A 27261-nucleotide genomic window follows, 5' to 3' on the forward strand; every position below is an offset into this window, starting at 1 on the left:
TCTGGATATCTCCAAGGGCCATAAACCACAGGCAGGATCCTGTTAAGCTTTCCTTTCCTGTATAAACAGCAGATAGGACGTCTGCAGGAGGACACTGCTCGGTATCTGTTCGAGTTATCATTGCATATTCCTGAGCCTGTGAAGTTAATTCTAGGCCTTCACAAACCCACCATCCAAGACTGACAGAGAAGCAAGAAGGCAGACCAACTGAGCAGGTAAGTGAGCTTTGGATCTTCACTCTCCTCTCCTCCATGCCCAATCCCTCAGTCTCAACCCCAGCTCTGGAGCAAACTACCTGTAGCGGCCTCTCTTTACTCTCTGCCCCTATTGCCAGAGGACTAAACGGATCTTGGTGAAACACCCAGATTTCCTCCCTCCTGTGGCCTTGCAACCCTACCCCATCTAGTCCATCCCCATTCCTAAGTGTTAGCTCCCAACCCCAGCAATGTGTTTTACCGGGAACCTCCAGCGGCCACACCTATCAGGATCCCAGAATTCCTTAGCAGGCAACACACAGTCACCATACCCTCATAAGAACCAGGGAGGGGGGCTGGAGAGATGGCTCAGTGCTTAAGAGTTCTGACTGCTCTTTCAGAGGATCTGGGTTCGATTCCTAGCACCCACGTGGCAGCTCACAACTATGTGTAACTCCAGTTCCAGGGGACCTGAGACCCTTAAGCAGATATACAAGCAGGCAAAATACTAATGCAGATAAAATAAAAACGGGGGGCAGGGGAGCCCTTTTAGGGGCTGGAGAGATGGCTCAGCTGTTAAGAGCACTGGCTGTTTTTCCAGAGCTCCTGAGTTCAATTCCCAGCAATCGCATGGCGACTCACGATTTGTAATGAGATCTGGCGCCCTCTTCTGGCAGGCAGAACACTGTACACATAATAAATCTTTTTTTTTTTTTAAGGCAAAAAAAAAAAAAGAGCTAGAGAGGGCAACAGAAACCAAGGAACAAGTCACCCACACAATAAAGACAAGAGCAGGTATCAGCACCTAGAACAGTAGTTCTCAACCTTTCTAATGCTGCAACCTTCTGAAATTCCGTAAACGTATGGAAATTAAAGAGTGTGCTCTTAAAGAAGTCACCAGGGAAATTAGAAACGTTTTGGAAGCTTCTGGGTTTTTTTTTTTTTTTGTTGTTGTTGTTGCTGTTGTTTGTTTGTTTGTTTGTTTGTTTGTTTTTTTCACCTTAGAAAATTCTGTTTCTTTTTTTTTTTTTTCTTTTTTTTTATTTTATTTTACAATACTATTCAGTTCTACCTAACAGCCACAGCTGACCTTGTGATCAGGGACACAGGTGAGCCAACCCTGTGAGCGTGAGGGCATGAGAGCCCTGCCCACCCCTCATCTGCCAGGTGGTGGCATGGGTGAAGGGAAAAAAGGCTTTCTCCCCTTTGCTCCTGGCTACCAGTGGCCGTTGAGAGAGCTGGCCCTGGGGTCCTGAGAGTGAGAGAACTAATCCTGGCCCAGACCAGCTGTAGCACACCCTGCATTCAAGTGGGCAGCACACTAGACCTGACCCTGTTGTCAGGGGTGCAGGTGAGCCAGCCTTGAGGGTAATGAGAGCAGGAAAACTGACCCATCCCTTGTATTCTCTGCACCTTGCCTGGGCAAAACAGCAGAGCTGGCCCTCATGATATGAGTGTGGGGGACCCAGATCTGAGGGCCTGAGAGCAGGAAAACTGGCCCCATTCCTTGCTGTAGGCTACAGTGGGTGAGCTAGCTGACGATCCAGGTAGTGGCAATGAGGGAGAGCTGGCGGGCTGACCAACCCAGCAATACCCAGGCCCAGAACCAGGGCTATAAGTTAGCCCACTGAACATCCACCTCATCTATGGTCTGCACGAGCAGGTGAAGGGGCTGGGCCTGCAGATCCAAAGCTGCAGGATCTCCATGACACAGGACAACAGGATATCCAAGAGGAATCCCAGTGAGAGCCCAGTATTGGTGGTATAGCAGAAACCAGAGGCCTCGAGCCAGACCAATGACTTGTGGCAATGAACACTTGCAAGTAAAGATGAATGGACTGAAGGGTAAACTGTGCGACTCAACGGGCCACACAACAAAATTCTTTTTTTCTGTTTGTTTTTATTTCTATTTTTATTTTATTTTTTCTTTGTTTTGTTTGGGTTTTTTTATAATTTGATTTTGATTTGGGGGAGGTTGCAAGGGTAGAGGGCAGGATCGAGGAGATGGGGAGGTAAGTGGGTTCAGAATACACAATGTGAAATCCACAAAGAATCAAAAAAAGGGAAAAAAAGAAGAAACATCTGAAATCAGTAACTTTTCACCTCAAGGAATTAGGGGAAAAAAGAGCAAAAGAACCCAAAGTCACTAAGCAGAAAGGAATACTGAAGATTACCACACATGTCAATAGGGAATAAACGTGAGAGCATTAATCAGATCCAAAGTGAATTTTGTTCCAGGACAGCCAGGGTAACACAGAGAAACCCTGTCTCAGGAAGGTAAAAACCAAAACAAAAAAAAAAGTTTATTTTGTGAAAAGATTAACAAATAGGTAAATGTTGCCAAAGTTAACAAGGAAAACAGAGAAAAAGTGAATCACTAAAATAAGAAATTAAAGTGAAGACACGTCTTACAGATATAAAAATGAAAAATAAGGCTGACAGGATGGCTCAGCTGATAAAAGCACTTGCCACCAAGCCTGAGGACCTGAGTTCAATCTGAGACCCACATAAAGCTAAAGGAAAAAGTGGGACCCACATGGTAGGAGAAAATTTATTCCTGCATGTTGTCCTCTGACCTCCACACATGCTCTGTGGCACAAGTATGCACATGTGTACACACAGGCATGCATGCACGCACACACGCGCACACACACACACACACACACACACACACACACACACACTCCATACCACAAATAAATAAAATTTAATAAAAAGAAGCATATAAAGAATACTATGGCCGGGGGGTGGTGGCGCACGCCTTTAATCCCAGCACTCGGGAGGCAGAGCCAGGCGGATCTCTGTGAGTTCGAGGCCAGCCTGGGCTACAATGAAAAAAAAAAAAAAAAAAAAAAAAAAAAAGAAAGTGAGTTCCAGGAAAAGGCACAAAGCTACACAGAGAAAACCCTGTCTCGAAAAAAAAAAAAAAAAAGAAAAAAAAAAAAAAAAAAAAAAAAAAGAGAAGAAAGAAAGAAAAAAAAGAGACAAATGGATAAATTAGATGTGTATCTCTACAAAAATACTGTTCAGTCACCAAGAAGATCGTTGGTTACCCACCCTCCAACTCCCCTCAACTGTAGAGACTTTAATTCTGTGTGTTAAAATTCGAGTCCTCGTAGAAGCCAGGAAACTAGAGAGGCACTGAAACAGGGTTGGCTTAAGAGGACTGGCATGGGGGGGGGAGTAGAAAATAGAGAGAGGGAACACTGGGGATTGAAAGGTTTAATCAGGGAGGGCTGGGGATGGGAGAAAACAAGGGGGCACCAAGAGGGTTAATCAAAGCAAAACGGAATGAAAAGGCCATATGGAAACTTACTAACTTGTTGCCAAGTTAAAAATATAATTTATTAAAGCCAGGCAGTGGTGGTGCAGGCTTTTATTCCCAGCACTGGAGAGGCAGAGGCAGGCAGATCTCTGTGAGTTTAAGGCCAACCTGGTCTACAAAGAGAGTTCCAGGACATCCAGGGCTACACAGAGAAACCTTGTCTTGAAAAACCACAAATAATAAACTAATTAATTAATAAAATTATTTAAAAAAGAGAAAGTGAGAAATATGTACCCACCATTGCTGGAAAAAGCTGTTCCCAGAATCTATAGATTACTAAACAAAAATTCAAATGCAGGGGTGTGAAACATCTCCATGAGTTGACAGGGAAGCCCCAGAGGCCCATAAAACAACTCAGGCTTTGGCCATTTCTCTTGGTTGCCCACCAAAACGAAGTGATTACATATCTAAAAGATCTACAAATTATTAAAATATTTATGTGAACACAACAAAGTGCTAGATAAAATTAAACAGACAAAATCATTTGCATGTGTATATAATTATCAGCAAACAACTAGAAATACTTTTAAAAGATTGACCAGATTTGTTACTACGAGCCTATAATCTCAGCACTTGGGAGGTTGAGGCAAAGGATTTCTGTGAGTTCAGGGCACCTTTAGCTTTGGAATGAGTTCCAGGTCAGACCAGATTATACGGAGACACTATCTAAAGAAGATATTTTTGAGAAAACATGACCATTTACAGTATCATAAAAATCTGAGCTACTCTGGAAGAAATCTAATAAAAGTTGTTTACTATCTCTCATAGGAAGCATTACTGAGAGAAACCAGAGACCAAAATAAGTAAAAAAGATGTCATGTCATTGTTTTGGAAAATCAATATTATTATAATTTTAATTTCTTTAAGTTGATCTAATATTCAATGCAATCAAACCCCAATTCATAACATAATTTATTGGGAAATCAGAAAAATATTTGAAACTTTATAACAAGTTGCAAAAGACCCAGAACAGGCAAGAAACATTGAAAAACCAAAGAAAAGGTTTTATTTTCACTCTCAGTTTTTAAGAGATATTCTGAATATCTAACGATTAAGACAGTAATTCAGATACAAAAAAAAAAAAACAGTGGAACTGAGTGACATTTGTAAAACAAAGACCTGCACCTGGCGGTGGTAGTGCCTTTAATCCCAGAATCCAGGAGGCAGAGCCAGGCAGATCTCTATGAGTTTGAGGCCAACCTGGTCTACAGAGTGTGTTCCAGGAAAGGCTCCAAAGCTACAGAGAGAAATCCTGTCTTGAAAACAAACAAACAAACAAACAAACAAACAAACAGAACCCTGACTTATGATAAAGACTACACTGCTGTTTACCAGGGGAAAGGATAGTCTTTGCAATAAAAGCTTACCTGATCCATGCTTCAAATAACACTATGTTCTTATTAAAGAACACAAACTGCTAAAGTATAGGAGAATATATTAAAGACCTTATTAAAGAACACAAACTGCTAAAATATAGCAGAATATATTAAAGACCTTATTAAAGAACACAAACTGCTAAAATATAGCAGAATATATTAAAGACCTCCAAGTTAGTCAACTTTCTAAACTGGGACACAATCATTCAAAGGGAAAGTAACAAATTATAAGCTCATCAAAATTAAAACTTTCTGCTTATCAAAACACACCAGAGAGAGAAGAAAATGGAAAGCCATGAATCTAAAGAGGATATTCATAGTACATACATGGTTTTGGTGTTCAATATATGAAAATTGCATAATGTAATTTCTGGAACACTAAATCCACTAAAATCTAAGTATATAAATAAGAAAGGGAGAATTACAATATCTTTTTAAAATATGACTATAATATAGAAAAAATCTATAAATCAAGTTTTAGAAACACAGACTACCAATTTTTTGATGATTTTGTTTTTTGTTTGTTTGTTTGCTTGCTTTTTAGTTTTTCAAGATAGGGTCTCACTGTTTAGCCCTGGAGGTCCTGGAACTCACTCTGTTGACCAGGCTGGCCTCCAACTCACAGAGATTAACCTGCCTTTGCCTCCTGAGTGCAAGGATTAAAGTATGAGCCACCACTACCCAGATAGAATGCTGATTTTTAATTGAGTAAAATATGCAAATAGCCTTTTCTCTATAAAGAGCAAATAAATAGACAATTAAGTATAAGGAGCTCAACTCATTACCTACCAAGAAACATAAATCAAAATGGTTGTGACCAACACACATCCTCCAGAAGAGTTCAAAATAAAATACCAACCACAGAAAAAAAAATGTTGAGTAAGCAGAATTTTTAAAGATTCTTGAGTAGGGCAGTAGTGGTGCCTCAGAAGGCAGAAGCTGTGGTGATATTGTGTTCCCCAATATATTGTGAACACTAATAAATTTATCTGGGGTCAGAGAACAGAACAGCCACTAGATATAGAGGCCAGAAAATGGTGGCACACACACCTTTAATCCTAGCATTCCAAAGGTAGAGATCCACTGGATCTCCTGAGTGTTAAAGCCACACTGGAAACAGCCAGGCATGGTGACACATGCCTTTAATCCCAGGAAGTGATGGCAGGAAGCAGAAAGGTATATAAGGCGTGAAAACCAGTAAGGAGAACCTGGTTAAGATTTTAGGCTTTTGAGCAGCAGTTCAGCTAAGATCCATTTGGACGAGGACTCAGAGGCTTCTATACTGAGGAAACAGGATCAGCTGAGGAACTGGCAAGGTGAGGTGGCTGTGGCTTGTTCTACTTCTCTGATCTTCCAGCATTCACCCCAATACCTGGCTTCAGGTTTGTTTTTATTAATAAGACCTTTTAAGATTCATGCTACAAGAAGCTGGTGGATCTCTGTGAGTTCAAGGCTAGCCTGGTCTACAGGGCAAGTTCCAGGATAGTCAGAGCTACACAAAGAAATCCCATTCCAAAAAACAAAACAGATAAATAAAAAAAGACTATTGGTTAATGTATCAATTTGAATTATATCTGCCAGAATCTCATAGAGCTAATCATATTTGGACAGTATAATCTAGCAATTCCAACTCTATACAGAAAGCAGAAAAGTTCTCTTCACATGGTTATCCACAGCATCTTTATGTAAAACATCTCCAAATGGAAAACAATGCAAAGGTCAGTTGCTAAGAGAGGGAACAGATATACTGTGATACATTTATATAAACAAATAATACAAATTAATATAAAACAACAAGGATGAATCTCACAATAATTTCCAGTGGGGGGGGGATCAAGTGTTCTTCAAGACCTGTTGAATACCAAAGTGAGAGTGGGTTAATAATAAAGCCTACTGTATTTCAAAATTGTAAATGACAGATTGATGTTAAATGTTTTCTTGACAGAAATAATAATTATGTCAAAGATAGATGTATTTGATATAGTTATTCTGTGATATATAAAAACAATTAGTATTTTAACCGCTAAGTCATCACTGCAGCACCTATTAGTCAATTAAAATTTTTAAATTACATTTTAAAAAATCAAACATTAAAAAATATATATTAATTAATGTCATTTCTATGAAGAGCAATAACAGTCAAGTCCTATCTAAAACGAAATAAGTGATTATAGGTACCTTTAGGAAGTATGTACTGGGAGAGGACAAGAAGGAGCATTCTGGGGCAATGCAATTATATTATACACTTGAAATTATGCAAATTACTGTAATTATGATGGCTATTCTTTTTTTTTAATTTTTTTTCATAGGGGAGAGCGCGAACGCAGTCCCCCACTACCATAAATTATGCAGTCGAGTTTCCCGCATTTGGGGAAATCGCAGGGGTCAACACACCCCAAGTGCAATGGGTGAGCCTCGCCCTGGGAAAACCACCTGCTTGATGATGGCTATTCTTGACCATCAACTTGACTACATCTGGAATTAATTAAAACCCAAATGGAGGGGCCCAGTTGTGAGGGATTTTTGCTTAATTTGTAATGGAAAGATTCAATTCTAATCCAGATCTTTCAGGTGGGAAGACCCACCTCTAATCTGGACCACATCTTTTATCGGAAGCCTATATAAGTATGTAGAAGAAGGAAGCTTTTGCTCTTTGCCTGCTTGCTCTCACCTCACTAGCAAGTCCATTTCTTCACTAGTATAAAACCCACTTCTTTGGGATTCCAGTGTATACTGAAGACCAACTGAGACATCCAGCCTCATAGATTGAACAATTACTGGATTCTTGGACCTTCTGTATATAAACAGCCATTGTTGGATTAGCTGGACCACAATCTGTAAGTCATTCTAATAAATCCCCTTTATATATCTAGGTAGGTAGGTAGATTCATAGATTCATTCTATAAATTCTGTTACTCTGTAGAACACTGACTAATATAGTAACTAAATCCATCTTTGAGGGTTGGACTGAGATAGGGTCTCACTATGTAGCCCAGACAGGTTTGGAACTCACTATGTAGCCCAGGGTGGTATCAAGCTAATAATGACCTTCCCACCTCAGCCACTCAAGTACTGGGACTACAGGTATATGCTACCACAACACCCAGCTGCCACTATGGGTTTTTTGTTTGTTTGTTTATTTTTAGGAATATTTCCTGGCATACACCTATGACACAACTATGTGCATTTTTTTCATTTTTTTAAATTAAAACATAATTACATCATTTCCCCCTTTCCCTTTCCTTCCTCCAATCCCTGCCATGTACCTCCCAATCCCTTGCTCTCTTTCAAATCCATGGCCTCTGGCCTCTTTTTCTTTACTTGTTGTTAAATATATGCAATTTTGAAAAGGCAGTGTATATGAGAAGGCTTTTGGGAATCTGGTGCCTGTGGTGTGCAGCCTTGGTGCAGTGGGGAGGGGCTTGGACCTGCCTAGGCTCAGTGTGCTGGGCTCTGCTGATTCCTCATGGGAGACCTTGATTTAGGGGATGTGAGGATGTGGGGTGGCTTGAGAGGGAGGGCTGGGGAGTGGGAGGAGGGAAGAGGTGAGATCTGTGGGTGGTATGTAGAGTGAGTAGAAAATTTCTTAATAAAGAAAAAATGAAAGAAAAGAAAAGGCAATGTATCAATACTAGAATTCAGAAACATTGAAAATAAAACAATGGAATAAAGTTATACCAGACAAATACTAAAAATATTAATTAGGGACATAACTCAGTGGTAGAGCGCTTATGTAGCACAGGTGAAATGCTGGGTTCAATTCTTATTACCATAAAATACTTTGTTACTGAAAACATTAATATATTTATGTTATCAGAAAATATAATTAAAGGTAACAGAAAAACTGAACCATGACATTAGGTCCATAACTACATATTCTTTCTGTTTGGGAAGGCAGGAAGAGGAATCATGTATTGTCTTCATAATTTTTTTGTTTTGACTGGAGTTTGTGGAAGGGTGAAGTTTGGGACTTGGTAGGAAGGAAAGAATACAAAAGAAATGGATACTTAGTATGAAGAAGACTTCACTGGTAGAGCAAAGCAAGACAAGGAATTTTTCAAATTTTAGTTTGTCATCTAGTTAATTAAATGCTCATCTCTGTCAGAATCTTCCATGGCAATATCTTAGCAATCATAATCATATTTTTCTAAGAAATTTGCAGACTGGATGAACCAGAGTCTCAACAAGATTTCCTGATATCAGAGAATTCAACCAATACAAAAGCCTTATTACATGTTTTTATTCTGGAAATAATTAATCGAAGGCAAAGTTTCCAGCAGGGAGTTGAAAGAATTGTTCTCCCTTGAAGATAAGACTTGTGAATGCCCCATAGAGGAGGCAATTGAAATGTAATGAGGTGAAAATGGATTATGCTCTCACTTCTGTGTCACAGGAAAAAATAATTCCCTTTACAGGAAATTAATTCACACCTTCACTTCTTTCAGAATGGATTCAGAATGGGGATGTAGGGAGATTTACAAAGGGAAGAAATTTTATTTGGTCACTCGGGTTCAACCACATACTCTATAAGATTTTAATTGAGTGTCACTGGTTAGGGTGTTAAATATGTGAAAATTATAACATATTCTTCACAGGAATATCAAATCTAAAAAAATGAGTATACAAATAAGAAATGGGTGATTACTAGAGAATATTTTAAATATAAATTTCATTGTGTCTATTTAAAGTAGACACTATACTACTCATCTCACAGTTCCCCAATTTCCTTCTATAACAAAATCATCTGCAATCTATTCATTTCCCCAATTCCTGAATACAATGTACTATGACTAACTAGGAACCTGTGTTGTGTGCTAGCTCTCTAGACTGCTACTTTGTGTCCTTTGACCTGCATCTCCCCATTCCTTCCCCTATTTGTTCCCAATAATCAGTTTTAGTCTCTGCATATGACAATTTTTAGATTTGACATGTAAAAGAGATCACACAGTATTTTTCTTTCTATGTCTGGCTTATTTTACTTATCATTCATATTTTGTCAAATGGCATGATCTCTTTCTTTTAAAAAAATATTTTTAATGACCATATATGTTATTAGATACTGTGTTGGTTTGAATAAACATGTATCCTATAGGTCCATATATTTCAATGCTTAGTCACCAGAAAAGGACACTATTTGAAAGCATTAGAAAGACTAGGAGATGTAGCCTTGTTGGAGGAAGTGTGTCACTCGGCTTTGAGGCTTCAAAAGTCCTTTCCAAGACCAGTCTCTGCCTGCCCACTGCCTGCCTGCCTGCCTGCCCCTTCCTCCCCTGCCAGAGATCAGAATGTAGCTCTCAACTACTTCTGCAGCATGTTCTGCTGCCATGTTCCCACCATGATCATAATAGACTAATCCTCTGAAATTGTAAGCAATTAATTAAATTCAATTAATTAAATCCTCAATTAAATACTTTCTCTTATAAGGGTTGATATCGTCATGGTGCTTCTTCACAGCAACAGAACAGTGACTAAGACAGATACCATAGTATTTTTTCACAAAGGTTTTTTCTCCTTCTAAAGACTGAATAATATTCCATTATGTCCACACATATGCACATATCACAGTTTATCCATTCTTTCATTCGTGGATACCTATGATTTCATATCATGGCTACTGTGAATGCTGTTATATATCAACAGGCAATGAAAACACCACTCTTTAAAGTTACTTATACTCCCATAATTATTGGAGCATTATATAGATATTAGTTCATATTCACTAGGATGGCTGTACTTCAAAAGACAAAAGTATTGGGGAATACACAGAAAACTGGAAACTCTTATATATTCTGGGATGGAATATAAAATGTAGGCAACTATGGAAATCAAGCTAGTAGTTTCTTAACATATTAAGTATGTTACCATATGGTTCAGCAATTCCACTACATGGTATCTGAAATGTGCCCACATAATAATTAATAAGAATATTCAAAGAAGCATTATTTAAAATGGCCAACATGAGAAAGCTACTCAAATAACAATCAATGGATGAATACATAGATAAAATGTGTTGTGTATGTATAGTGGAATATTATTCTCCAAATTGAAAGGAATGATGTCTTGACATGTGCTATAAAATGGTCAAACCTCAAAAATATTCTTAGTGAAAGATACCAAACTTTTGTACAATTGTACATTGTACAAGTTGTACAAAGATAATTTGTACAATTCCACTTCCATGAAATGTACAGAATAGGTAGATGCCTGGAGTGAGGCAGAATATTAGTGTTTGCCAAGAGCTGCATTGAAAGGGTGAATAATAATCAGCTGATGAAGGGAAACATATTTATAATAATGCTTGAATAAATCTGTGACTGTATGAAAGCTCTTGGAACTGTATGCTCTAAATGAGTAGCTCACATTGTATATAAAGTATGTCTAAATCAAAGTATTTCAGAACACTGTTCAGTATGAATAAGATGCTTTCCAATTAGAGACCTGAGAGCAAGTGACTGACTACTCAGACCACCCCCACCCCCATTTTCTAGATTATTACTGCTCAAATCTGATGCAAGAGAAAGATTCAAGGAAAGATTGTGGTAACTACCAAGAACCTTAATTCCCCTAGATCTACACTATAGAAGAACTTGTTGTACAATACAGCTACAAGGAATCCTAACCCACCCCAACTATTGCTCCTACAGTCTGTTTTGCCACAGTTCCCAACTCTCTCCTGTAGTGTAGTGATGCTGCTCCCTACCTCTCAGATTATCTAATCTCTCCCAACGTCATTTTATCAGAGTTTGGGCTGTCTAATCTCTGATATGTAAAGGAAAATGTATTTTTCAAACAGAACACGTGGGATTCTGAGTGACTCATTTGATTCTCACAACAATGGGCTTTTCAAAATACACTTACTTATGTATAATTATCTGTATGGGGGTAGAGGGAGATGCATGCCATGATGAGAATGTGGAGGTCAGATGATAACTTGTAGGAGTTCATTCTCTCCTTCTACCATGTGCATCCTGGGGACTGAACTGAAGTTCATCAGTTTTGGTACCAGGCTCCTTTTCCGATAAGCCATTTTGTCTACCCCAGCAATGCTTTGAAATATATACTAATATTATTTCCATTTTACAGGTTGAAAGACTGAGTTTTATAATGCCTAGGTAATTTCTTCAAAGTCAGAGAGCTAGTCAGCAGCATGGTTAGAAACTGAACTCAGACTGATGGAAAAAAAATAGTGTGTTTAATCACAATGCTATTTTTATTTATAAGAAGTCCTTTAATACAGCTCCTAGTCACTCTTCATACTTTTAACAATTGCACTATTATCTAGTGAAGATGAACCTCATTTCCCACCCATTGTTTTCTTTCCTACTGGTTGTTTTCTTGTCCTCCCCGCCCCAACACACATCCAATGGGTTTTTCAAATATTTTCAGTTCAAACCTTCAACAATCAGAGCCCACTATTTATTTCTATGCCATCATTTTACCCAGCCTCACACTTTTGTGACACCTCAGTGTAGCCATTCTCCTATCATAAGACAAAATGATGTGCAAGAACAATCAGTGTGAAACTCCGAGTTTTCATTCCTCTTCTAACTCAAGTATCCCTTTCACAAGTCCCAGCTCTTCTCTACTCCTTTAGCATTATTGTCCATCCCAGTAGCCACATCTACAGTCCTAAGAGTAGCATCCTATACACTATGTTTCTAGAAAAATGCAATGAGGGAAAGCTTCACAAAAGTGATCATACTTGCCCAGTTACCTGAAGGACAGGTAGAAATGGAGTAAACAAATCAAAAAGAAGAAGAAATAATGATATATAAGTGAATGAATAAACAAACAGCACAATGTGTTGATCAGACAGTTTGGGTCTGAAATTCTGGGCCCACTCGCTGTCAGCTTGTTTTAAAATGTTTGTATGTATGTGAATGTGCCTGAATGTATGAAGACTTACCACATGCATACTGGTGCCAGAAAAAGCCAGAAGATGTCTGATCTCCTGGGACTAGAGTTATAGACAGTTGCAAATTGACTAATATGGGTGCTAGGAACTGAACCCAGGTCCCCTGCAAGAGCAACAAGTGTTCTTAACTACTGAGCCATTTCTCCAGCCCAGAGCCATGTCATCTTAGCAAAGGTTTTTGATTTGTTTTTTTCTCTTTGAGCTTCATCTCAAATTCTTAAAAATATGGGTCATATTAATATCTACCTCTCTGTGTTTTGTGAGGATTGAATGAAATCATATAAAATACCTTCCCTCATTCAAGAAAAGCCAACACCAATATAATAATGAACAGGAGTCATTTTGTGGAAAAACATAGTTTACTAGCCTTTCTTAAATTTGGGAGAGAACTCTGGGAAAAATAAAACCACATCAAGATAGGCTTTAAATATTAGGAGAACTGCGGGTGTGGGGATAGAGTTACTAAACTTAGAGGAGGGAGCTGGCAAGATGGCTCAGAGGTTAAGAGCACTGGCTGCTCTTCCAGAGGTCCTGAGTTCAATTCCCAGCAACCATGTGGTGGCTCACAACCATCTGTAATGAGATCTAGTGCCCTTTTCTGGTGTTCTGCACTGTATACATAACTAAACTTAGAGGAGGTAAAAGTCAAGGGAGCTGGTGGAGGGGGAGAGGGAAAAAGGAAGAGAGGTTAATAATGCAGAGAGAAAGAAGATGAAGTAGAAAATGTTTTAGAGATAGGCCAAAACTAGCTACTCAGAATTCATTACTTGGAATTCCTTTAAAATGTATTAATACTTACTTGATTGTTTGCCGCTCTTGTTTGTCCGTAAGCTTTGTAAAGATATTGTGTCCACTATGTTCACTGCTTGGCAGAGAGCACGTTCCACAATGCCCAGAGCACAGTAAATGATTATAAATACTTGTTGCAGCAAGGAACAATAATAAGAGAACCAAAAATCAATAATTAAATAACGCAGATTCATGTATAGCTGACTAAGAAAATATAGATTAGAAATAAACTGTACAAAAATCAGTTTAAATTTTTTTTTTTTTTTTTTTTTTTTTTTTTTTTTTTGAGACAGGGTTTCTCTGTGTAGCTTTACGCCTTTCCTGGGACTCACTTGGTAGCCCAGGCTGGCCTCGAACTCACAGAGATTCGCCTGCCTCTGCCTCCCGAGTGCTGGGATTAAAGGCGTGCGCTGCCACCGCCCGGCTAAATTTTAGACTTGAGAGTCTGAGAAACATGAGAAGCATGCAGAACAGTCTCATTTTCACTATTAGTAAGATTACACGTGTATAATTTCAGCTCCATAACTGTAGAGCAGAAGTTACAAAACTGTGACTTATTAGTATATGAAGAACAGTGGAGCATCACGTGGGAGTAGCTGCCCCGGAAGTAATAAAATAAAGGCAGTAAGCATCATAGCAGGCAAACCGGAAGTGACTGAAGCTGAGTCGCGCGCAGTCAGAAGAGAAGGCGGTTGCTGTGGGTGCGGTCGTGAGTGCTCAGCAGAGAATAAAAATATGAAAAAATACAGTAATAACTGGTCCTATGAGGGCAAACGTTATGGAAGATCTGGCTGTTCCTCTCAGGATCCACAAACAAGCTACAGATAGTAAGTTTATAGAAATATTTGATTCGAACTTAGAAGTCTGTCATGGCCGCTTTGGGATTAACCGTTTTTAAGAAATGGTGCCAGGATACTGAAGCCAGTTTGACCCGGCATTTTCATTACTTAAGCTTAAATCTTAGTCACTTCGTAATCCTGTTTGTTGGTCGGTTTGTTTTAATAATGTGATGATAAAATAACATTTACCTCACAGTTGCCTTAAATAATTGAATATAGATAAAAAATGCTTGTAGTCATTACTAAACTGTTTCTGATAAGGCTGTGCTGAATAAGCTGTACACCATAAACCGTAGGATGTTGGGTTTTGGGGGTTTTTTTGGTTTTGGGGTGTGTTTTTTTGGCGTTTTGGGGGAGGTGCTTGACATTTAATCCCCTCAGTGTGGAGGAAATCAGTAAAATATTTGTATTTTAAACAGAGGAAAATTTTTAGGTATCCAACTAAGACGTTAGTAGCAGAGACTCAAGTAGAGAATGTTCTAGAACTTTAAATGGTTTTCAGCCTCTCGTGCAGTAGGCGGTTTTCTGGGCCGTTCCTCAAGTTCTGCCCCCGTTTCCTATTGGTTACTAATCTAGGTTTTCCCGTTTCTCATTGGCTCTCCAGTTTTGGCCCCGCCTCCTGGAATAAAGACATCCTGGTAATCGGGCCCTTTACTTTTAACTTGTGCCAGGGCAAGTACGCAATGGAAAATTGAGATTGTTTGTTTTCTGTGTTAAGATTACAAGAACAGGGTGTTTTTTGGTTTTTTTTTAAGGGGGGGTGTTTTTTGTTGTTTTGTTGTTGTTGGTTGGTTTTTCTTTTTTCTCTCTTTTATGCTAATAAACAGTTTGCAAGTAATTAAAACAGATGGACAGAATCAGTTGGAACTGAAGGGAACTGCTGCTTAAAATTGCAACATGGGGTGATTTTTAACACCTTAACACCGGGATACAATGGGCAGGTTGAAAAATCTGTGCCTTTTCTGCCTTTCATTTTCTTGCTAAACATTCATCCTTCCGCAGCCAAAGGAGCCATTCTCGTGGAGAGGTAGTGACACCTCCAATGTTGGAACGCAAGGAGAATACAGTTTCAAGCTCCCCCATGGCCATGGCTGTGGTGAGTGCATGCCACCATAGGGTGCTGAGGAGCTTGGGCCTGGGCGCAGAGGGGAGGGGAGGCTAGAGCACAGCCTGGACACTTGAGCAAGTGATGAATCAGGTTCTGGCTTGCCAGCCCTTGGGGCAGGGCTTGCTCCCTCCTCCCCCACCGTCCTAGAAAAGATGATAGGTGGGAGGAAAGCAACCATGGGTGGATGGGGGCTCAGTCATTTATGGCTTACAGTGACAGCCTTTGCATTGGCGCTTTAAAAATCAGAATCTCCTGATCACTCATAAAGAATAGCAATTATTTTTATTTCAAGGAAAAGGACTTTCTCAGTAAAAGGGTGGTGGCAAAGTTACTTAATCAGGGATCTTGCAAGAACACTCTGAGGAGATTCGTTTCTTGGTTTTTGGAATTCATTTACAAACAGTAGTGAATGTTGATATAATGTAAGAAAAGTTTCTGAGTGAGGCCATTTAGAATTTTCTTAACAGTTTTTAGAAAGCTCAATAATTTTTGAGCTTGGTCATAAGTTGAAACTCAGCACCTACTCAGTGACTATCCACCCCTCACAGCTTGTCTACACCTACACCCACCACTCACCCCCAAGTTACTGTTTCAATGGTGTCCTTTTGTGGGTGAATGTTTTGTAAAATACTGAGGTATTCTTTACTTAGTTGTCAAGCAAAGATCCCAGAGTTATATGTGAAGAGTGAAAAGGGGGAGATGAACATGTTCTAAAGACATAGACCTTAAACCAGCAGCAGTTTGCTTTTAAAGCTGAAAACGTTTGTGCCTTGACCTTTAAAATACTCAAATTTATGTGATAGTGGGTTTCCCATGCAGCTTTATAGTGATGAATATAAATTGGTAACTTCTGTTGCATATGTTGTGTTGTGGAGGATTGCTGGGATTATGATTTACCTTTGTGAAAATTTTCTTGTAGGATTTTAGAACTTATGTGGATCAGGCATGCAGAGCTGCTGAGGAATTTGTCAATATTTACTATGAGACAATGGACAAAAGAAGACATGTGAGTTTTATAATCTCTGTTGCTCTTTGTTTAAATACGTTTTATCTGACCCACATAAGTAATTACTGTGCACACATTCTTTAAGAGTTGTTTTTATTTGGTTAGAGTTTGGTGTTTTATTTTTCTTTTTTGATGTTGTTTATTTTCTTGGTTTTAAAGGTTTCTGTATTGTGTTTTTGTTCAGATTTTTAAGAAACTACTACTTGGGAAGTTAGGGAAAGGATCTAGAAGGACTTGGGGGAGGAGAAAAATATGATCAAAATATATTTAAATTTAAAAAGTGTTTTAAATAATAAAAATATAATATTGCAGGATATTTGATCATACTTCAAACCTGGAGATTTCATGATTTACTGGAAAAACCTGTTTCTAGTTGTGGTGTGGCTCAGCCCTAGCACACACCTTTTTTTAAAATTTATTTATTTTTGTTTCATGTGCATTGGTGTTTTGCCACAGGTGTCAGGTCCCTTGGAACTGGAACTACAGACATTTGTGAGCTGCCATGTGTGTTCTGGGAATTGAACCCAGGTCCTCTGGAAGAGCATCCCTGCTCTTAACCACTGAGCCATCTCTTCAGCCCCCTAGCACACACTTTTAACCCAAAAGTTTTCTGCTTGAATGTTATAAACAGGATTAAATAAAGTCAACCATAGGTCAAGAGGTGGAGCAGTTGACAGGAAGTGAATATAGGATTATCATGAAAAAAACATAGAGGGTAAGGGGGAGTCAGGAGGATGGATAGAGAGACACATAGGAAGTAGAAAGGAAGGACATTCAGTTTGAGGAGTCTTATTTGAGGAGGCATAGGAGAAGGGGGAGGCTTCTGGGATGTCAGCTGAGGAGAAAGGTCAGCTGAGTGCTTTCTCTGCCTCTCTCTGAGCCAGCAGGCTTTCACCCCAGAATCTGGCTTCTGTGTCTTTATTGATAAAATCAAACAATTAAGATTTTATTAAAACCAACATTTGGCACCCAATGTGGGGCACAACCACAAAGACAGAGAAATTATGCCAGCTGTGGACAAACTGAGAAGCCATCAGATTTGGTAAGACACCTGGGAAGTTCTCAAGGAGAGAATTTAAGTAATATTAAAAGGAAAAATTTCCCCCATGTTAAGGATGGGAAATATAATATGGGGCTTTAGGATCCTATACAGTGCTGCTTTAGATGGCTTAAGAATAGAAGCAGAAGGCTGGGCGGTGGTGGCGCATGCCTTTAATCTCAGCATTTGGGAGGCAGAGCCAGGCAGATCTTTGTGAGTTCGAGGCCAGCCTGGTCTCCAAAGTGAGTTCCAGGAAAGGCGCAGAACTACACAGAGAAACCCTGTATCAAAAAACCAAAAAAAAAAAAAAAAAAAAAGAATGAATAGAAGCAGAAAATGAAAAGATAAATGAGTTAACTGAGATTGACATAGTACCAATTATAATTACTATCAGTCTGTAAATTAATATTTTATCCTTAATAGCCATATTGGTTTTTGTGCCAAATATGAAAATTGGTTTGATAATTATGCCAAATATGAAAAGTAGAGTGATAAGATACAAGCCTTAGAAGACTTATAAATGAAAATAAGAAAAATGCTCAGATGTGGAGGAATTTAGACAAGAACCAACCATGCCATCACATGGTGAAACTGAAGAGGGGTGGGACAAGGTTGTGAGAAAACCGACCTTAGCTTCTCCAGTTACTGTACAAGAACTACCAGCAGATATCCCCAAGGTTAGAAGTTAAATGGAACCCTATAGAAATACTGGATTTGAGGAGATTTAAGGAAGTAGTCATTTCATATGGTATGCATATGTATATTTTAAAGATGTGTTGACCTCGGAATGGAAACCTGGATATGTGTGTTACATTAGGGAAGATTTTGCCTTTGTTTCCAAAGGAGAAGAAAAGCTGTAAATACCATCCATATTGATAAAGATTAGATTCAGACAGGAGAGACCTCCTGAATAAGGAGAGGTGATAGTTTATCAGACAGTTTGGTCATTCAGTCCAAGTTAACTTATAAAGACCAACACATGCTTTTCATTTGAACAGGCATGAAAAAATAAAAATAGAAATAACAATATTTTCAAATGATAATTTACTAAAGGCACACTTGCCTTACTGGCATGAAAGGAAAATATTTTTTTCTTGAACCAAATGTCTTAATTCCATGTTAGAATGTTAGACTGTAATTGCCATCTAGCACATGCCATCTTGGACATCAGCTTTTGAGTGTTCTTAAATAAAATGGATATTTTTGTTGTTTTGGTTTTAAAAACATAGTTAAGAGATTTAAAATTTTCTAAGTAAATTCAAAAGGTTACTATAGTTGAAACTTGTTTTCTAAATCTCTAAGAGTTGAAGTTATGTGGAGTTAAGATAAAAGATTTGAGCAGGACCCCGCCTGGGCAGCACACTAGAGCTGACCCTGTTGTGTGTGTGTGTGACAGGTGAGCCATCCCTGAGGGCATGAGAGTAGGAGTGCTGACCCCACCCCCCATCCCAACCCCCCAACCCTCTACTCCCACCCCGCTACCCCCACCCCCACTCCCATCCCCACCCCCGCTCCCTCTCCCTGTATGCCCCTACAGCAATCAGGAGAGAGGGCCATGCACCTTCCCTGGTCAAAACAATAGAGCTGACCCTGGCAATATAAGTGTGGAGGACCCAGAGCTGAGGGTATGAGAGCAGGACTGCCCCTCCCCTCCTTGCTCTAGGTTGCACTGGAGGCAGACACCTAAGAATTACAATGATTTAAATGTAAAAGCCACTTGCAAAAGGCAGGCTGAAATTCAAAGTGCATGTATTTGTGATCTAAAAATAAAAACACTTAAACCTTGAATTTATATATAAAGAGAACAGGGAAATGGGTATATTTATCCACACTTACCGAGGTATATTTAGTTTCAGAATTTCAAAAGAATTCTTTAAATTAAAAGATAATTTTTCTGTTGCCAAAAAACATCTTGCCCTAGGAAAGATAAAACCTTCCAAAAAAGGAACCCCCTTTTTATTATATTGTTGTTAAAAAACATAATATAATAAGAAACGAAAACAAGTTGCTTATAGACTGTATGGCAAGGTATTAGTGGGGATGTCAGCTCTGGAATAACATCATAAGTTGCCTTTCCCTAGTACCATGCTCTTAGGCAAAGCCTTAACTTTTCATAACCTCATTTTACTTGTAAGTAGGAAAAAACATTTGCAATGCTGGAAACTGAACTCAGGGCCTTAACATACAATGCAAGTGCTCTACCACTGTCCGGTATCCCCAGCTCAGGAATTAATTTAAATACTGCACATAACATTGGGTCCAGCATACCTGTACTTAAGTAGTTGATCTTTTTTTTTTTTTTTTTTGTCCCTTGAATTAACATAGTTAAATAAACAGTGCTAGTATGGAACGGTCTATATTTTTGGGGGATGTCTCCTGGTTTTCCTCTTTTATTTTCTATACTAATGGAAAATTTCTGATTAAGGTTCATAATAGCTAAAAATCTCCCCAGTAGTGAGTAACTCCACCAATGCAATAAGTCAGATCAGGCCAAATTAATAAGTCCAGGTTTAATATGAGCAAAACATTCCCAGATGGTCCCAGGAAAGAGGAGAAGCCATGAGGGGAAACCATGAGGGGAAGTCTGTGGGCCAGACCTTAAATACCTGCTGGAGGTGGAGCCGCTGCTTGGCTGGCTCTTTGGACAGTGTCTGGAGAGGGCAGCTCCAGGGGAGATTCCCCAACATCCCAACCATTTAGGGTATATATAGACTCAGATACAAGTCTGAGTTGCTCCCTGCTGGCATGGGATGATGTGGAGCGGGGGAGTTGGTGGGGACACGCTCAGCGGGAGGTATGGGTGAAGAAGCATTCAGTTTACTACCATCCCGGAGACATTGGGCATCTGTTCCATGGGGAGGCGGAGAAGACAAGTTGCTAGGAGGAAAAAAATAGATTATTAACACTGGCCCCATGAAAAGGACTAGCCATGGGGGGAAAAATGGAACAGAAATGTGCCCTGGTTGTACAGAAGAGGCAAGGGTGAATGAGCCAGTTGAAAGAGCAGATATGCCTTTGAGTCTAGAAAGCTGGTACCAGCACTGATGTTCCAGGAGCTTCAGGGGATAGCAGGCCAAATCGATGGATGATGTGTTCAAAAGTACCTGACCCATCACATCTTGCTGTTTCCCTGGAGGTGGGGAGTGCATCCTGTAAAGGTGTCATTAAGAGTTAAGAGATAATGGAGCTTTTTATGAATGAGTGTGTAGGTGAAATCAGCCTGTCAGTACTCACCCGGTTTGTGTCTTCAGAGCTAGTGCAGGGGCTGGCATATCTGAAGGGCCCCCATGTGGGTTGGCCTTGGCACGAGGAAAAGAGTAGACCTCTGCAGAAACCTGGAGGTGTCTGTAAAACAACTGGAACAGATTCATATCTTGGTGTCATAGCAAAAGGCTATGGCTTTGGGTTAAAAGGTGTGAACATTTTTCCTAGGGTCTAGTTTCAGCTCGATGAAACACACCTTTAAGTCTATAGAGGACAACCAGAGGAAATTTACTAAACAGAAGACATTGAGTGAGTGACAGAGGAGGAGGGAGGGAGGCTGAGGAGCAAGGGAGGAACAGAGTTGAAAATGCCTGCAGGCTTCCATACCCTCTCTAATGCTAACCTCTCTCTAAAAGCTGGGAGCAGTAAAATCCACAGAAGTTTAAAAACTTCTGAAAACTGTCTGTAGTCAGTGCTCTATCAGTTTATAAGTACCCTCATCATCAAACACCCCCAGATCTGAGAAGCGTAAGTAAGAAATGAGACAGCTTTCCAGTTACCTAGGCAATTCGAGGTTTCTCAATGGTCGTTGGGGGGGACAGAAGTCCCAGAAGCAGTACCTGTCTTCAGCTGCCGAGCTCAGAATATCTGACAGAGCTTTCCTTTGGGGTAGGGGTTTGGGGAGAGTGACCTGCCTTGCCTTGGCAAAGCTGGGCAGTCAGTTTCCCTGTGTCCTGTTCTTTCCATCTGAATAGGCTCTTGGCAGTGGTTGCAAAGCAGGATTTGTTTGCATGGCTGGCTTTTGCCACATTTAAAGCAAGCTTCAAGGTGCAAGTTCTTCTGTGGCCTTGGAGGAGATACAGGATGCTGCTAGGGGTCGGCATGTCTCTCTAAGATTTTTCATTAAAATGCCATATTCTCAGATCTCTGAAGCACTTGATCAGCGGAACAAAATCTGTTAGATATTTCTAAACTAGACAAATGTTTAGACTTAACTTTGAGAGCATTTATAAGTTAAATCTGGACTTAGAGTTCACCCAGTTAGTTACAGTTTACCAATGTTAGTAAAAGCAAGAAGGTTAGAAGGAATATTTTTTAGTCTCTAGTTTTCAGCTGTGGTCCTAAGATACAATCATAAGGCAAAACCAGGTTTTAACATTACAGACAATTTAGTGTTTTTTAAAGTCAAAATCAAGGGCTTTATTCTTAGGTTACAAAATCTGGCTGCCAGCAGGATACATCCCTGTACATGAATGTACAGAGGTACAGCTTGAATACCTCATTAAACCAGCGTTGTTTTACATCCTATCTTTTATAAACCTTGTTTTTAGGACGGGACAGGGATGATCATACAGAAATCTATCCTAATCCAAAATAACTTGGAGACCCAATGGCTCCTGGTGGACCCACTTCCACATGGTCATCTCTTCTCTGTCTTAATGGCAGATGGTCCACATGGTTGTTTTAAATTTGGAGTTAGCAGTTTTAAGTGACTTTTTGTTAAAGATTTTAACCATACCCAATTTCTTAACTATTTTTCTTCATAATAAGGGAGAGTGGGATAAAATAACTTTTTCTGTCATTACAAAATCTGAGCCCAAGTAGCTAGTTGTGAGAGAACATAGCTGTGCTGTTGCCAAGACACATGGAACACATAATCTCAGGCATTCAAAACCAGTCAAAACAAGCACACTGTAACCACATTTCTATCCATACCCATGAAATAGACGGGACTTAAGATGAGCAAAACTTTCCCCAGGAAGCCATCCATGTCAGAGGGCCCAGTTAAAAATCCTGAAATAAGAGTTTACAGAATAAGCAGAATGTAAGAAAGCATAGTAAAGACATTTCCTGGCCTGGGCAGGCAGGCAGGCAGGCAGGCGGGCGTTGTCCGCCACGGTGCTGGGCTCGAAATAGCAATGCCTCCTCCAGCACTGAGCCCAGAGAAGGCTGGGAGAAGGGGATGAAAAACAGTAGCAGCAGGCTGCCTGAGCTGGAACAGCAAGTGGAGGATTTGGGGAAAAGAGATTTTTAGGAGAGAGGAAGGTGTAGCAGAGTTTATTGAAAGAGAACAGAATGGTTAAGGGCAGAGCGGGTGGGTAGAATTTCAGCACAGTACGATGGGGGGGGGGTTGCCAGATGGGAAAAAGGGACCCCCACCCCACAGCGTCGGTAGGAGGGAGGGAGCAAACAGAGACAGACTACTGCAGGCATAAGAGGCAGGCAGTGGCAAGCAGGGAACTCTGGGGGAGAGGGTGGAGACACAGACCATCAACAAAAGCATGAGATGGAAGGAAAGCAGGGAAAGAGATTTGTAGGAGAGAGGAAGATGTACCGGCATGCAGCAAAAGCAGAGTGAAGGGGCAGGGGCAGAGATGCTGAGAAACAGCAAGGGCATGCTGGTGGGCGAGAAAAGGGGTGTGATGCTCTTAAACCTGGATGAGGGATCTAATTTGGATAAATTGCATAGCAATTGGAGATGAGACTGAACCTGCAAGCATCCATTCACAAGGCTTATTCTGGGGGGCTGGAGGCTACAAAAACTGCATCCGGTCTGTAAGCCTGCTGACAAGAATGGTGTGCAATTGTCTCTCCAGTGTGGAACATCTTCGGGACAGGAGAATTCTGGAATGGGCCCGGGGCTGGAGCTACCTGGTGTTGCAATGACCTTAGCAGGTGCTCTGGAAGTCTTCAGCACAGAGGGTCAAAGTCTTGGAAGGGATCCTGAATCTCTTATAGGCATTTTGGTTTGGAAGTGGGTGGCTTACCAAGTCAAGTCAGTCTGGTGCATCAGATGATGGGGGGGGTGTGTGAGAATGGCTTCCCATGGCCATGCTGCATGGTCATGGAAAGGCTTGACTCAGATAAGTAAAAATCTCCCAGTATCGAATACCTCCGACAATGCAATAAGTCAGATCAGGCCAAATTAATAAGACCAGGTTTAATCTGAGCAAAACATTCCCAGATGGTCCCAGAAAAGAAGAGAAGCCATGAGGGAAACCCATGAGGGGAAGTCTGTGGGCCAGACCTTAAATACCTGCCGGAGGTGGAGCCGCTGCTTGGCTGGCTCTTTGGGCAGCTTCTGGAGAGGGCAGCTCCAAGGGAGATTCCCAACAGTTCACAGCTGTAGCTGATGTTCAAAATAAGGATCCATGTGATGTAGATACTTTTAGTAGATCAAGGTCTTTTTTTTATTGTAATTTACTCCAAGATTTTTTTTATTGTAATTTACTCCTCAACTCTTTTAAAGGAATTATTTCAGTATGTGATCAAATAGTCTTGCCTTGGTTTCCTACCAGTATAGGACTCTTGTATTATCTGAAAAGGAATTTTTTTTTTAAAGAAAGAAGCACACCTTTAATCCTAGTACTTGGGAGGAAGAGGCAGGCGGATCTCTGTGAGTTCAAGGCCAACCTAATCTACAGAGCTAGTTCTAGGACAGTTAGGGCTATACAAAGAAACCCTGTCTCGAAAAACTTAAACAACAAAAAAAGAAACAAGATACAATGTGTTGCTATTGCTGACGTGGATCAGGAGGTGGGAAAGGCTGTGACCGCAGAGGTTTATTGTCCCTTGTCATGAGTATTTGTCACTTGCCCTCTCTTGGTGCTTTCAAAACTAAAGTAGTCTGCTGGGTTTAGTAGCACAGGTGCTTAATCCCAGTACCTGGGAGGCAGAAGCAGGCAGATCTCTAAATTCAAGGCCATCCTGGCCTACATAGTGAGTTCCAGGGCAGCCAGAGCAACATAGTGAAACGCTGTGGTGCAACAGAGTCAAGTTCATTATCAGTGCAAGGGTATGTGTGAGCCTTTTCATCCAGTTTCACTTTGAGAATAAAAGAAGTAATGTGTCACTTGACCCAAAAGAGTTAAAGCTGTTAGCTGTTGTCTCGTTTGGACCTGATCACATTTATTGTTGTCACTCCACTTAAGTGCTTCTGATTCTTTTGTATTTACTGTGGCAATACTAAAACATGAATTAGTCCCTGCATCAAAGCATCAAATGATTCCTATGTATTTAGTCACCAGAATTAAAGTGCGTTAAGGGCTTAATTCTCCGAATTGGAAATGAGAAACATAAAAACAAGTTTGAGACTGCATATGCTTGGGATTTGTAATCATTTAATTCATTTTCAAATAGCAAAACCTCAAAACTCTTACTATTTGAGGAATGCAAGTTTTTCTCATTGAATCTAAAGTGGAAATATTACAATTGTATGAATTGCCATGTTTATAGAGTCGGATAATACCTATTAAAGGCAAGATAGACATCACGGTCACCTTGTTTTCCAGTAGCAAGGTGACAAAGGAAGTGGAGATGGAGACAAAGTCATGAAAATGTTTACATTTCATCTATAATCTCCTAATGCATTTCTAGAAAATGTTGCAGGAAAAAAAATTTAAAAGTTTTCCTTTATTTTTAGGCAATTGTCAGGCTGTATTTGGACAAGGCCACTCTAATCTGGAATGGAAATGTTGTTACAGGGCTGGAAGCCCTTACTAATTTTTTTGAGATGTTGCCTTCCAGTGAGTTCCAGATCAATATGTTGGACTGCCAACCAGTTCATGGTAAGATCATGATCTTTCAAAGCATCTCCTTTATTTGCTGTTAGTAAACATTGAGGTTCACACCTAAAGCAGCAATAACTTTTAATAGTAGATATATTTACTTATTTGAGTAAGTGAAGTGTCATGAAAAGTAATTTATACAGTCAGGTTTTGGTACTTTTAGAGGCTTTTTACTCTGGAGAACTATCCAGTTTAGATAGTGTATGATTATTGGTTATTACAATTTATATGAGGAATTACAACTAAATGTGATTTTTGTTGAAAAGGAGAATGCCTACAGAAAAAAAAGTCTATGCTGTATGGTAGATTAATATGTTTGAGGTTCTGTTAACATTTCAGAGAACCGTATTCTGTGAAAGAATGACTTGGGACATGACAGAATTTGATTCAGTAGTTGATGTAGTGTATAATGTTTACCTCTAGATGGAGTACTTACTATCTTAAGTAGTTGTTTATAGTGATATTTCCCGGTATAGTTCCTGAAGAATGGCTTAAGAAGCAAACTGTGAATGATGTTAGATATCTAATGAAATATTAGCACATATAGGGAACAAATGGCCCTGTTAGATTTATAATTTTTATTTTGAAACTTAAGAGTACCCCACAAATCTTTCTGGATAGAAAAATCACCTCAATTTTTTTTCATATTCAACTTTTGACTTCAGGATGCATGCTCCAAGTGCAGAACATTTATGAAAAAACTTTCGCATTGCATCATAAGCTTATTTAGACATGTAAGTTGCTATCTTTCTCTTGTTTGTGTTGCTAAAGAGCAAGCTACCCAGTCGCAGACTACAGTTCTCGTTGTGACCAGTGGAGCTGTGAAGTTTGACGGAAACAAACAACACTTCTTCAACCAGAACTTCCTGCTGACTGCACACAGCACTCCTAACAACACTGTGTGGAAGATCGCAAGTGACTGCTTCCGCTTTCAGGATTGGGCTAGCACTTAAAGGAGCAAAAGCCCATTCTCTACATCCATTAATTCCAGTAGGAGAAGTTTAATGTGGGTGAATATATTTCATTGCATAAGTACTATATACCAGTATGTGCTGAAACAAAATGCATGTAATATGTTTTTTATTCCTAGCAGCACTTTTGCTAGAGCAGTTGCCAGTTTGGATTATTGCCCCTAACAACTTTAAAGATAGTTTTTTACGTGCCTTATGTATACGTTCCACTACTGGTGCTCTTGGGATAATATTAAACATGATCCAGGTACTAAGATACTCACTGTGAACCCAGTCTGTTGCACAAATGGAGTCCTTTTGTAATACTGTCTGTGGAATAGCACAACATAGCTCTGTAGGAGGAAGTAGTGGCTTTTCTGTCCTTAGGATAATTTTTCATTGAAGCACATGCTTGTTTACGGTCAACACTGGCAATATAGTTTTAATATGTAACTATAGATTTTTTTAAGTCAATTCAAATTAGTTTACACACCAGTATTCTGACATATTTGAATTAGATATAAGGGTTTTATAGTCGTTATTGTTTTCTTACATCGACATGTTTCCTTTTGAAATAAGGTGATCAGCTAGATGGGTGAAAAAATATGCTTGGCTGATACTTGAGTATTGGGTGCATTTAGTGGCAATAACACCTTTCCAACATTTTCTTGGCAGCTTCAGGTCAATATAGTTATGTGATAAGTGGTAGTGAAACTAAAAGCTTTAATGGGAGAATGGGGAATAGAAAATGTAGAAATCCAAGACTGAAGCCAAAAATGAGAGAGGTGACCAAGTGATAAAATCAGTTCTTGTTTCTTCCTGGCAGTATAACCTAGTTTGGGGATTTGAATCCCAGAGTCTTTTAAGTATTCTTGCCAAATGGTCATAAGTTCACTTTTGTTCTAAGAATTGGATTTTAAGATCTTCTTACTTCTCTTCATACGTGTC

At 39.7% G+C, this 27261-nt stretch overlaps 1 protein-coding gene and 1 non-coding gene across 3 annotated transcripts; one reads left to right on the forward strand and one right to left on the reverse strand.

Annotated features, from left to right (window-relative positions):
* On the forward strand, positions 1–26603 carry Nxt2 (nuclear transport factor 2 like export factor 2). 2 transcript variants are annotated; one of them, XM_037199217.1, is made up of 5 exons: positions 1–215; positions 15441–15534; positions 16466–16552; positions 25219–25363; positions 26135–26603. In XM_037199217.1, the coding sequence occupies exons 2-5, from the start codon at positions 15481–15483 to the stop codon at positions 26314–26316; spliced, it is 468 nt and encodes a 155-aa protein (XP_037055112.1). In that variant the 5' UTR covers positions 1–215; positions 15441–15480; the 3' UTR covers positions 26317–26603. The 2 variants fall into 2 exon arrangements, with proteins under 2 accessions (XP_037055112.1, XP_028732733.1); XM_028876900.2 differs by lacking the exon at positions 1–215 and adding an exon at positions 14224–14426.
* LOC114698337 lies at positions 7202–7362 on the reverse strand. Its single transcript, XR_003735338.1, has one exon. It is a non-coding gene; the product is annotated as a U1 spliceosomal RNA (small nuclear RNA).
* Positions 26604–27261: the final 658 nt, after the last annotated feature.

Source organism: Peromyscus leucopus, chromosome X (assembly GCF_004664715.2).
Source record: "Peromyscus leucopus breed LL Stock chromosome X, UCI_PerLeu_2.1, whole genome shotgun sequence".
NCBI classification, from domain to species: domain Eukaryota; kingdom Metazoa; phylum Chordata; class Mammalia; order Rodentia; family Cricetidae; genus Peromyscus; species Peromyscus leucopus.